This window comes from Centruroides vittatus, unplaced genomic scaffold, assembly GCF_030686945.1.
Source record: "Centruroides vittatus isolate TY-2023 unplaced genomic scaffold, ASM3068694v2 contig_329, whole genome shotgun sequence".
Taxonomy (NCBI): domain Eukaryota; kingdom Metazoa; phylum Arthropoda; class Arachnida; order Scorpiones; family Buthidae; genus Centruroides; species Centruroides vittatus.
The window spans coordinates 67,877-81,942 of NW_027122113.1; the positions used below are offsets into that span (position 1 = coordinate 67,877).

The following is a 14,066-nucleotide window of genomic DNA, read 5'->3' on the forward strand; positions in this document are numbered from 1 at the left end:
ACAATGACACCTATCCTGCACTGGTGTCATTTTAACCATTTAATGTTACTAATTTGGACCATCACTACCTACTTAATGCTTTGGTTTTTAAACTGTAGACCTCAAAGTTACTTTTAGATCACCCCATATATTTTATAAATTACGTAAAACGTGTTTTCATTAGAAATTTGTGTACTTTAGAATATTTCTATTTATGGATGTTTTGACAAAAAATGTAAAAATGCAATAGAGTTTAAAATAAAATGCAACAACTTGGTAAAATGTCACAACAATTTTATTATCAACCATTAGCATCAGAATACAGCAATATTTGCACATTCTTAAAAACATGCTTAGTACTGTTTACTTTAAACATCTACAAGTAGATTGTACATTAGTTAAGTGTATAATGACTTATTGCATTTAGTGCTTTGTGATTGTAAAAATGGCCAATAATAAGGATAAATGACAATTTTAAAAAATGTTCTTAACACAAAATTACCGATAAAGGAATATTTAGAGATATAACTATTGCTAAAGATTTGAGAATGCTATGAAAATTGGAACCATTTTACATAAAATTATGAAAAAATTCACACTGGCATGCACACTCGAAATTATTAGTCTCTTAAAAACATTAATTTAAGAATTTCAATTTGCGAGTAAGTCTATCGGTTGTTGACTAGTGTGCAAAATATCGAGATATATTAAAAAGGCAGAGAAACTTGGCACTCGGTAACTGCATCATATAATTTGACTTCACAAATGAGCTGCAAAGTGGCAATATATATAAAATGCACAGTAAACATGATATGTGATAAACTGAAAGAATATGATATGCTAAGTGCAAATGTTTCTACTTTTTAAATTACTTTAAAATTCTAGTAATGTGCACAATTGATTGTTCAAATATCTCGCATTTGAGCATTGCCCAAGACCCGATATACAATGGGAATAAAACCATTGCCTTGTTTTATACATCCAAGAATAAGCTCGTGGATCAAAAAATCTAACAACTGTTGATTGTTCTTATCACAGTCCCACAAATGCTGTGGGCAGTGAACACACAGCATATACATCACAAACATTCATACCCAGCTCTATTTCTCAATATCCAATGTATTGTCTGGTCAAAATTATTATGAAGAAATTTTCTTATAGACATCAAAGCAATAAACAAGATTTTATAAAAATGTGGAAGAATCAAAATATTCTAAAATATATTTTATATATCATTTTGTGATTAAAAGTAAGAGTATAAAGTTTTTTTTTTTTCTTTTTTTAACACATCTCCATCTGTGAGCAGTAGTTGATGGCATAGGCCTATATGAATATATTTTTTTTTTGAGATCGTCACTCTCAAACGTTTTTCCCTTAACTAACAAACAACATAAAAAAGACAATTTAGAATTTTTCCGACCGAATTAGAAATGGTAGTATAACATTCACCATCGTTTCCGTTTGAAGACTGTTTTTTTTTTTTTTCGTAATAAAGTATAACAAGATAATCATCATAAATACATTACTAGTCTTCAATTTTGAGTTATATAAATATTAACATTTGAATTTTTGACAATGGGAGATGGAAGCCATATGACGTACTGTATATACTCGACAATAATACATACTATATTTTCTATCAAGACAGAAGCATAGATACAATGGTTGGTCCTTAAAAAAATCTATATCTTTTGGACAACTCCAAATATTTGCATATTAATTATCATATACTTTATAGTAATCTACCATAAATTGACATTGGCAAATTTGATATGTGGATTGCTTACAATTTGTAATTGGTCACACGAAGATAAAACTGTTTTATCATTGTCACCGTTAGTAAGTTAAAACAAAAGGTTGAGTCAATAAACAACCCTAATACACTGGGTATTGCTTGGCATAGCTTCAAACTTGGTGATAAGAACCACATCAAATAATGGATGAGCTTATAAAGGTAATAAGGTTAACTATATGAGAAACACACGATACAACATCACATGCATTTTCTAATAAGTATACAATGAAATATGGGTGAAAAATCAAACACAATACTTATACATTTATAATTTTTTATATATGTGTATATATAATATATATATATATCACAATTATATCTATGAAAACAAATGAAGAATTGACAGTGGAAGAAATTGATATTGCCACTGCATTATTTGAAGAATTTAAGAGAGTGATAAATATATATATATATATGGGAATATTAACTGCTAATAAGATGACATTACAATCTTCCCAAATTTATGCCTGCAGTTTCTATAATCAAAAGTACTGCGTAAAAGCACTTAGGGAAATTGTGACATAGATTGTCAATTACTATTTTTTCTTTTTTTTTTTTTAACTATGTATGAGCAAAGAAGTGTTTTTTTGTTTTTTTTTTACTTCTTGTTTAAAGATTAAGCATTGGGAATTTTAAGATATGGAAAGAAAACCATCTGAATTACATTTGTAATGCCATTCAATGACAAACCATTTCTACATCCCAAACACCTCTGGAAGACTTCAGTCTTGGTTCTTAAAAGTTTAGAAACCATTCAATTTGCTTATCATCATTCGATTCAACATTAATGCATACTTTCTTTAATTTGTTTATCTGACAAGAAAAAAATATTTCAAACATTATAGAATAATTTACCATAAAGACTAAATGTTGCAAAAAAAATGTGAGCAAATTTTTTTTGTGATTAATGATATATCATATTTACAAGAAACGAAAAATATTAAATATTCACTATTGTTATTTGCAAAACTAAACTAATGGCAACTTTCAATTCTGTATACTGACAGTGGATGGATTATTAACACAAACTGTCATTAACAGATTGTAGTGTAGAGAACATAACAACATATACAATAAGCAGGATTAAGTTTTTGAAACTTCCCTGAATTATTTTCTGAAACCTAATTAAATTCAATTAAAATAACAAATTGTTTACATAATTGTTGAAGCAACAACAACAATAACATGATAACATTATTTAATCTTAACTTTACAAAATATTTAACATGGCATCAAGTATGCACAGTTAATGAGAATGAGAATAATTCTTTTGTTTTGATATGACTTTGTTAGATTTGTGCACTATATTTTATCTTGGGTTTCACCTGCATATAGTTATTGCTTTCTAAAACCTTTTTGTAAAGTTAGATTGAATTTCCAATATTATTTTTTTTCAAGTTACGGTTTGGTTATCTTTATGTTTTGAGTAACAAAATATTTATCTCAAAGCTATGTAACTTAAATATCGTGAATTGTACTATATCACAAAATGTGAATGATAAAATATGATTTCTGTGAAAATGGATGTACAATACATCACATGATAAATATGTTTAAGAGATCATTGAATATATATATTTTTTTTGTCCATACTTTCAAATTGTTATTTTTTTTTTTTTTTCAAACTATGAATATACATACATATATATATATATATAATACATAAACCTTCATGAAATTTTGTTAATGATATCTATGCTTACAACTTAATTGAAATTTAAATAGATATGTTTAGATTATTATAAAATACATTAGTACTTTCTTCATTTCAAATAAAGTATGGAAAGCATAGATATCATAAACATTATTACAATCAAATGCTATAATATCACCAAAGATTTTTATGTATTGTATATGCTATATATATATAACTGCAATTCTTTCTGATTCATTTAAGGAAATAAAATTCTAAGAAACTTACAAACATTTCTAAAGTATTAAATTATTGAGTTATTCAAAGATATATATATATATATTTGTGTATATATATATATTTTATATATATATATTTGAGAATTAAGAAAACATTTTATAACAATAGACATCTCAGATGCCTTCTTTCTGATATGTACTTTTTATAAATTGTTTTATATAGAGTAGGATTTAACTTTCTTAGGAAGAATTCAGTAAAATGATTACACTCTGAGATGAAGGAAAGATTAAAGTGTCGTATCAGAAATACAACATATTGGAAAATGTAGAGGTTAGTATAATTGATCCGCACATTTGGAAGAGTTGGGTAATGCCAAGTTGAGGTCTTCTAACAGGTGTTGTGATGTCTCATCTACCAGGGAAGAAAACTGAAATATAAATTTATAAATTATTTTATAACATGTTTTATATAAACTTTTGTAAATATAATATGTATATCTATAGAGAAATAAAAAGTACACATGCATTTATATATTTGTATATTCATCCCTTCTTTTACACAATAAATAGGTTCATTAAAATCACTGAATGAAAAATCAAAACAATCAATGTGAAACAGATCCCTAAAAACCACTATTATTTTTTTAATGTACCATTTATTGTTTTATTTGCAAATATCTATTTATCATAAAATTCTGTTTAAATATAAAACTACTGTAATTATGTAATTTAAAAAAATTTTATTATTTGATTTATTTTGTTTTTTTATTTTAATAACTTTAATTATATTGTATACTAGCAGATAAGTCCTGTGTTTCCTGGGCAAAAAATAACAACAACAAACATTAAACAAAAATCATATAAAGAATCTGTGATTGTCATGTTTAGCACAATACTTGAATGGTATGAAATTGTGAGGTTGACAAGTTGTGCTAAAAGTCAGAATGGAAAAGAAGTACCAATTCATATGTGGGTATGATAGACACCAAGTCAGACTCAACAGCTACAAAAATATCATACAGATTTATTTAAACATAAAAATGTGGCTTAGAACAATACTATTAGAGTTGAATTCCTATGAATCCTTCATTCCTCTTGTTGAAGTTGAGAAATGCGGTAGAGATAATTCTGTGTTAAATACCCCAGGGTAATGCTTTCAGCAGTCCTCAGAAAAGTGAAATCCTTCGTTTAGTGAATTGCAGATTAAATAAAGAAAGTCATCAACCAAAGTGCAGTATCAGTGAATTTGAAGGATGATGTTCAGAGAAGCCTGGGGAGGCTTAGAGAAACATAGAGAAAACTTGGAAAGATGTGGAGACATCTGGAATGACAGGGAGAGAGACTTCTTTGCCCTTGAATTCTGAGTTTTTGATAAATTTTGACCCTTGATCAACCATCCTGATTGGTCATCTCTCCTCATTTCACTTTCTAAATGGTTGTCACTCATTAGGAAGTGTAATGAGATCTTGTTCTTAGTAAATAGAATAGTTGTTCTTAAGACTTACATTATCTATTTTACTTTTGTCTGTTTTCTAAGAAGTATCTTTCTTTTTTTTACATTTATCATTAATATTCCCTTTTATGGCATAAAACATATCATTTACATTATTAATAAATTTTAATTCCTTGGAATCACACAATTCATTAATTTCAAGAGACATTTCCAGAGCTTCACAAAATAACAAAATTTCATTGATCAAGTAGACAGGAATTAAAAATATGATATCTTAAATTTTTTTAAATACCATATTTTCAATTCTGCTGAAAGATGCCTCCTGAGAGAATGTTTATGGGAAACTGGCCTTATTTAGGTGTCACTAACAAAAAAAAACCTAAAAAACTCTACATGGTGATGCTCAAACTCATGAACAGCTGCCAGTGTTAGGTAATTCTATCCACTTGGCCACTAGTGCACACTTATTAGAATTAAGAAAGTACCTTTCAGAAATAAAAAATCCAGAATTGTTAGATGTAGAAAATTAAGTACTTATGTAATTTTTACAGTGTAACACTTTCAACTGAATGCACATGAGTGCTCTGAGTAACCTGTGGCAGTATCTACTGCATCTACTTCCCATTACAGTAATTAAATGTCTAATTTTTTTAATTATATCCTTTCTTGCATGAATTATATTTAGTTTATCATCATCCTTTCCTGCTGATAACCAGAGGGTGTACAGGTCAACATGGTGAAAACTTTTTTACTACCACCATCCACTACTTTTCTCCAAACTCTCCTATCAAAAGTTAAGTTATTAGCCTAGAGTAAAGTTAAATTTGATTATTCCAAATTTTTAAATAAAGGTCAAATGTTCTATAATTTAATATTAAAAAACTCCTGATAATGGTTTATAAAAAAGGCTTAAAGTGTTAATTCGAAATTATATTACTGATGGTTTATACTTTGATTAATAAATTTCTAAATGTCTGTTTTACTGAAATTTAAAAGAAAGCACTCACATTAATCTTTTTGACTCTATCTGGTTCATTTCAGAAACTATTTTTATTAAATGTATTTTAACTTTTATGAGCAAACATTATTTATTTATTTCAATGATGAAAACTTTTCATGAATGCATTGCTCTCTAATATTCTTGAAGATTTAAAGAAAATAATTTTTACATTACAAGCAAGGCCAGATTTGCACATAACTTAAACAAGCTGCAGCTTCATATTATGAGTCTACATAACTTAGGGCTTTACATTTTTATATATATAACTACAGTATTTGGTGGAGGTGAGGGGCCTTTTATATGTTATAGCTTAGGACTACAAAAATTACAAGTTAATTCCTGATTACAGGAATCAATATTTTGTAATCAGGGGTGAACTCAATAACAAATTAGTAGAAATAAAAAATTGAATATTTAAGTTTTCATTTATCTATATCCATAAATGAGAATGTTTGTTTGTTTGCTATACACTCCTAGGCTGTTTGACCAATTGCTACAAAACTCTGCAGTTAAATTTACATGCTCCTAACTTAGAAAATGTCATACATCCCACCCCAAATATTGATTGGATTTCTATATATCAATTAATTTTTGTCCACATCTATTTGCTGGATTTACATGTAGTGTTATCTATTGGTAAAAACGTCATAACTAGATACTGTATATAAACATCAAAGAATAATGCATCAAAATATCTGGAAATATAATAACACCAATACAGAATTTGTACAAAAAAGGTTTTAGATTTTTAACTATTGCATATTTCCTGCCATGGTTAGACATTCCACATCTTTATCTCTTTAGCATTAAGGCATTCTCCATAAATGTTTTGTTAATACATCTGGATTTGTTTGGTCATGGTTGCACGGAAAGGGAATGAACATTTTTCAACATCCTTATATTAGCAAAACTTGCTAACACTGTATTTTCCTATTTTTATTGATATTGTATTTGTGTTCTTTAATTCACTGTGCAAAATTTCTAATTGTGTATATGATGTTTACTCTCTTCCACCCATTACTATCCATTTGTGTTGGAATTATGTAAATCCTTGTTTTGCTGTCCTCTGATAAGATATCAGAGGACAGCATCTTGTTCTTATCATTTCTTAAGTACTGATAGAAAGTGGAATTACATTTGTATATGATCCTAATATTGAATAATTCTGATAATTATTTAAGTATCAAGTTCAATCAGGCAGATAATATAAACATTGAGTATGGTGTTATGTTTGTAACCTAATGATATTACTATCTCCTTTATCCTAAATTCTTGCACAATGGCAGTGGCTTGTTATAGTTTCATGGGAGCCCAGGCAAATTTAAATTAGGGGGTTCCATGTACAGTGTTAATTTCAAACATTTTCTTTGTAGAAATTTTTGGGGAATCCCTGGTATCCTCATTTGTTTTTAATGCAACCCTCTTGCAAGCTAAGTTATATGCTACATCAGTGCAACCTAAACCACACCAGCAATCTTGGGTTCCCAGAAATGGTCCGAATTTAAATTCTGATATTCTTACTATGGTAATGAGGTTATAAAAGATTTGTTTAGGGCCTCCTAGGCAATTGCCCTTTATTCCCATAGGATAATGTGCCACAGCACAATGAGTATATGCTCTCCTGATTAATATCCTACATGCTGCTAGTTTGTATCAAAGAGAGTCATACAAACAAGCTACTGTAATATGTGCAATGGATAGGAAGACAGTATAATATGTATCTCGGTATAGATTTGCCCAAGTTTGAGTTTGAGATTATATCACTGTTTAAGATGGTGGTTTATTCTTTGAAACTAAATTACAGTATAGATAGCATAAAATTTATTAATGTTAAATCACTAAAAATAATATTTTCTCTTTAAAATAAAAATTATTACATTAGAATTGAATTTTAGATTAAGATTTCATTAAACAACTGATCTCTAGTACTTCACTTTGATCTTAGCAAAAAAATCAAAATGAATTATTATTTTATTAAATTATTATTTTTGAACTGACATAATACATCTAAAAATGGCAGATAAATTAGATAGTAATTTGAAATGTAGATGATAAATATGTATGATTTGAATGTAAAATAAATTCGAAGTCATCTAAATTGTAAAGTATGGTATTGTGTAAATCAAGGGATAGAGATAAATATATAAAACTAATTTTTAAATTCAAAAATATAAATGTTCATTTCAACGTTGAAATAAATTTTTTAACTTTTAAATTATATTTAATTTTTTTACTTAGAATTTAATTAAAAATTATGTTAAAATTAAAGCATTCACACCTCATTAAAAATGAATTAAAAACACTATAAACAAATGACCCTGTGTAAATAAAACATTATTAAAATACAAAAAATAATAGATATAAATGCAAGCAATTAAAAGATTTTTATAACATTTTTGTTTTTCTCATTAAAAATTATAAATTTTTCTCGTAATATAAATTTATGATTTTACTTAATAAAAGCAAGATCAATTTGTGATTACAAATACTTTTTAAAGGAAGATTATAATAATGAATTTTATTAACATTATTTTGTGAATCTAAATAAGGAAATCTCGTATAAAATCTATTAAAAAAACTATTAAACAAAATAAATTAGTGAATTTTATTCTCTTTTATCTATCATGAATTTTACAGAATACATAATTTTCAATTTTCTCAAAAAAAACTGTGATTGTGCTGTTATGTTGTAGTGATAATGATACATTAAGCAAAACAACTTTATCAAATTAATTTTATAACTGTTGGAGTTTTTAAAATAATTTTTCACAATTTGTATTATTGTATGCACTGGAATAATAAAATATCTTTTAAAGTTTGCAGAGTATTTCTAAGAAGATATTAAAATGGAATAATAATTCTGTTTTTAAAAAAAAAGTGAATTCACAATAAATGTTCTAAAACATTACAATAAATTACCAGTATAGTAATTACTAAATTCTTTAAATACTCTTTTAACTTTCTCTGAGAAAAACTGTATCTCCAAATTATATTAAAGCTTGTCACTAACTGATATTCCACCCAGGCTTCTAAAAAAACAAAAACAGGACAGGAGGTCTTACCAAAGACTGAAGCCAAAGACAGGGCCAACAGAGAGCAAGGAAGCCATATACACTCACTTCAGTGGTACCACAGGGATGTTCTTCCAAAGCAAAGGTATCTGTGCTGTCTGGATGCTGCAAATAAAATACTTCAATTAATTAAATTTTATTTATAAATTTACAACTGTTCCAAAACTTATTATTCAAATTGATGAGGAATATGATAAATTTACATTTAAAAATGTTTAAATATATAAATTTTAAATAACAATTATCTAAAGATACTCTACATTTACACAAGTCTAATTTAAAACCATAATTGCAATTCCTAAGTAAGACTCAAATCTCATATTGGAATTTTAAAGAGTATCAAACTGGAGAGATACTTATAATAAAAATTAAACTTGTTTCTCTTTCCTTTTGAATATTGCTGTTCATCTTTAACAAAAAATTTTTACACTATAAATATTTTGCCACAAAAGAAAAACATAAATATAAAGAAAACTGTAGAATTTCTTTGCATGTATTTATATTTGAATTTTGATGAAGATTTTTTAAAAAGCAAAAATTTCCCCTAAAAGTCAGCTATGGTGCTCAAAAGCATTTGGGAATTTAATTTATTTTACATTTTTTAAGTTATATTATTACACATTTCTGTGTAATAATATAACTAAAAAAATATAAAATAAAAGATACAATCTCATAGTATTTATTTTGTCTTATTGATACACTGAAATATAAATGGTTATTTCATGTATTACCAACTCAAAAAACAATTTTAAATATAATTAAAAAATGCAGTTAATTTTTCAAATTTTAAGATCTTAGAAATATTAACAGTTAAATAAAAAATAATAGTAATTATATCAACATCCCAATAACCCAATATATTAATTAATAATCTGGTAGAAATTATCCTACAAATACAAAAATTTGTAGGATAATTTCTACCCGATTATTTTGGCTGTTGGTTGGTTAATTATTAAACAATAGTAATTATTGATTTCAGGAACTAGTTAACATATTTATTTAAATTTTAGGAGTTATTTTTTGATGCATTAAAATAAAGGATGTTTTTATATGCCATTTGGCTTATTGGACTGCAATTTAAAAAAATTGTAGACCTATAAATTTCCATAGAATAGATGAATGACTAGATCAGATATGAAAACCTTAGGGGTAGGAGGCCTTGATTAACTATATAAGAACTTCCGATGCAAACTGGAAGTAATGTTATTTCAATTGAAAAGTTTTCCCCCGAAAGGTATTAGATAGATGACTGGCATGACTCTATTGTTAAAGGAAAAGTATGATGTACAGGGGCAAGTCACTACTAATTTGAGAGGGAGAGTATGTTTTAAAATTAAATTTAAAATATGATTAAAATTTGCAATGCAGCATTGTGACAATGTCACAATAAATAATTGCTTGTTTTTTTTTATATTTTTATTTACTGTGTTATAATTTTATAAAAAAATTTCAAAGAAAATGCTGCTTAAAAATAGAATGTCTTTTAAGAAAATAAACACTGTAATAAATAACAGTAAATCTGTTTTCATTAAAAATTTAATTTATTAAAATAAGATATTTTTGAGACTTAATATAAATTTTTAAATTCATAAATAATAATAGAATCCATTCATTTGAATAAAATATCAATCATTCATAATTTGACACTAATGAAAAGTTTAGAAAAGTTCTATAAAGTAATAAGTGCTTTTAATTGGTGTACTTAGGATCCCTTAATCGTACATAGTAAAAAAAATATATTTGGATTATTTGAAACATTATATGACACATTTGTTGTAATTTCCTGCAGATAATCTGTGGGTTATCTGTGTTTAAAGTCAATTTGAAAGTAGGTGCAAGCTGTCATACTCAGGAAATTATGGTGTATTCAAAATGTCTGTTCTAAGAAAATATTTAAAATTTGTATTTCCATAATTTCTAAAATTTTTGCAATAATATTCCCTTGCTTTTGCCATAAAACAATCTAAATTAATATTTGCTTTAAAAAATGCTTCATTCAAATTTTATTCAATTAGATTTAAAAATTTTATTATAATTTTTGTAGCATACATACAAATGAATATAAAAATAATAAAACTGTTAATTTGACAGACAAATTGTTTCTCAGCATAAAGTTGTCAAAAACATAGTGTCATCAATGACACTGCCAGTCACAGTTCTAAACAATGCGAAAAATACACTGAGTTCAGCGTTATATACACATTTGCTTGTCGCAAGTACTTTCGACGAACCTTATTGCTGTCGTCATCAGGCGAGTACATAAATTTGCCAAAAAAACTTTAAATAGAACTAATTTGATATTGAATAGAACGCATAAAGTTTTGCTAAAGCCGTTAAGAACACAAAACAAAAGTTCAGAAACGTTCGAAAACTGATCGAGCATCCGGCTCCGTGGCCAGCGAAGTTGCGCATGCGTGGACTCAAGCTCACGCTGCATGTGTATTAGGCAATGCTAAAATGTGCTTTATACAGTATTTGGTGTGAAAATTATCATAGTGACAGTCACAGTTCTTTCCAACTATTAGTTGAGGTCAGTGTTTGTAACAGCTAAATCCAATTTACACAAAATATTGAAATTGACATCTTTTATGATATCATTGTCAATATCACTTTTGTTTAAAATGACAAAAGCCCATATGTATTCATACAAAACCTCATTCGACAAAACATGTTTTTTTTTATTATTAATATTAAAATGATTGTTTTATAAACTTTGCAACCAATTACTATTTACTTAAAAAATGAAAACTTAAATTTTCCAAAATAAGATGTACACATACCTGTAAAATTTGTCAAAATAAGATGTCTTATTTTTTTTTATAGGTATACAGATTATGGAAAAAGTTCAACTTCAATATATATGAAACTATAAAATTAATATAAATTTTTCAATTATAGATGTAATTGCTTATTGCATAAATTTGTGAATTGGGAGCCCTTAGTAATATTTACTAGTATATCTTTAATTTAATAAATTGTAATAAATACTATACCCAGAGTGGCAAACATGTCATGCAAGAGAATTTCATTTAAATGTAAATGATTTTTAAATAGAAATAATGTTTGTTTAAAATTTACAAAATAAGTAAAATTGGCTACAGAATTCTCATTAATTATTATTGTTTGTTGGTTTCTTTTTCATTTTCTTTTATTGATTTTTATGTAAATCTTTTTCAAAGTAATATTAATACAGGTTTTTATTATATACTTTGTATTAGTTGATAGTTAAATATAAATTGTATTAAATTGATGTGAATTCCCAGGATAGGATACTATGTTTAAATTTATACCTCATACTTTAATATTTTATGAAATTTAATCTTTATCCTATTTTTAAATTTATTCGTACACACAAAAACAAAATGACCATTTTATTATTTTATGCAAGCCTATTTGGGCTTGCCATCCTAAACTAAATACATTATATCTAATATTATTATTTACTAAAATTCAAGGTAGTGTCAGTGCCAAATTTGAAACATCTCTGGAGATATTTTTACTCAATTCCACAACCCTGCAATGTTAGCCAGTACTGGAAAAACCCAACAAAGAGAGAGAAGGAAAGAACCATCATCATTCTGTTCTATCCACACATCATTACAACCTACTTTATACAAACTCTATACACTATGCATACTTAAAGTTTAATTTGTTTTAAAATAAGTAATAATTGATTTCTTTATAACATAACATATTTTTTTGTAAGTGTTATAATAATAATGAAACGTGTTACTTTGTCCAATAAAGTTTTGTATAAACATGCTTTCATCATATTTACCAACCTTTAAAATGGAAACATTGGTAGAAAAATGCTGATTTTTGCATAAAAATGCTAGCAAAAGGGAAAAGCAGTCTGTCCAATGACAGAGCATACAAAATGCTGATGGTTGGCAACTATGTTTCATACACATAGATGTCTTCATGAGCTTTGTATAGTGTGGTTTTGTCTTTGGGTTTTTGCCATTGCTCTGGCCAAACTAAAAAAATAATGAAAATTTTGCTAATTCAAAAGACTCATGAAGTTTTCAAAAGAATCCATTAATTTTATCATTGTCTTTCACTCTGTTTCAGTCTTGTGCCATTTACTTTGGGAAACCCAAAATATTCCATTAAATTGTTGTTGCGTAGAATGAATATTAATAGGTTGATTCATTCACTTGAAATATATATTTTTGGTAATAATGTAAGATTAACTTAATCCCCTAATGTTTATTGAAAAATTATTTTTATATTAAATGCTTTTTGCAAAAATTAGCCAACTATTTAAATGAAATTATAAGGATTGAAACTTTAATAGTGAACATGGACTTACTGGATAAAAGACAGTATTTTGATGTTTCTGAAGAGAAATAGCAAGATTACACAGCACACTGAGTGTACTCTGACTTACCTGTAAGAGGAACTGTTTTGCCCTGCCTAGTATAAACTTGCACCGTAGAAATGCAGTGAGCAGACAATGTTAGAAAGCAGTCAATTCAAATCATGTACAAATCATGTGGTTTGAAGTTGCAGCAATGATTCATCCAAAACTATTTTCCAGAGTTAGAGGATGGTTGCAGGAAATAGATACATTGGTATTTTCTGATATATTCTTGAGGAATGATTAACAGATGTATGATTTATTTATTTATTTTGAAGCCAAATGATTGCTGAGTTATATCAGGCTATACCTCATATTACGAATTAAATGCTAAGTAATTTGGTACTAAAGGAAGGCATTATGCACCATCTCTTGCCGAATTTAATAATTATAATTAATTTTAATAATTAATTTAGAAGGTTCTGGAAGAAAAGAATCAGCCTGAAGTGGGACTTGAACCCCAACTCTTGCTTACTGTGCAGCTGCATTGCACTGGACCTTTGTCCAATTCTTGCTTCCAAGCACCTATTAATTTA

The 14,066-nt window shown here is 27.0% G+C and overlaps 1 protein-coding gene across 2 annotated transcripts in view; it reads right to left on the reverse strand.

The window, feature by feature from the left end:
• Positions 1–256: 256 nt before the first annotated feature.
• Positions 257–14,066, reverse strand: part of LOC136973724 (poly(rC)-binding protein 3-like) — a 206,847-nt gene continuing 193,037 nt past the window's right edge. Inside the window, exons 14-15 of one of the 2 annotated variants that reach the window (XR_010880543.1) lie at positions 9,162–9,275; positions 257–4,074 (exon numbers count right to left, since the gene is read on the reverse strand). Coding sequence is in view for 1 of the 2 variants with exons in the window: in XM_067268470.1 (XP_067124571.1) it covers positions 4,059–4,074; positions 9,219–9,275 (73 nt within the window). In the remaining variant the exon portion in view is untranslated. The remainder of the gene's footprint in view (positions 4,075–9,161; positions 9,276–14,066) is intronic. The other variant, XM_067268470.1, reaches the window with a different exon arrangement.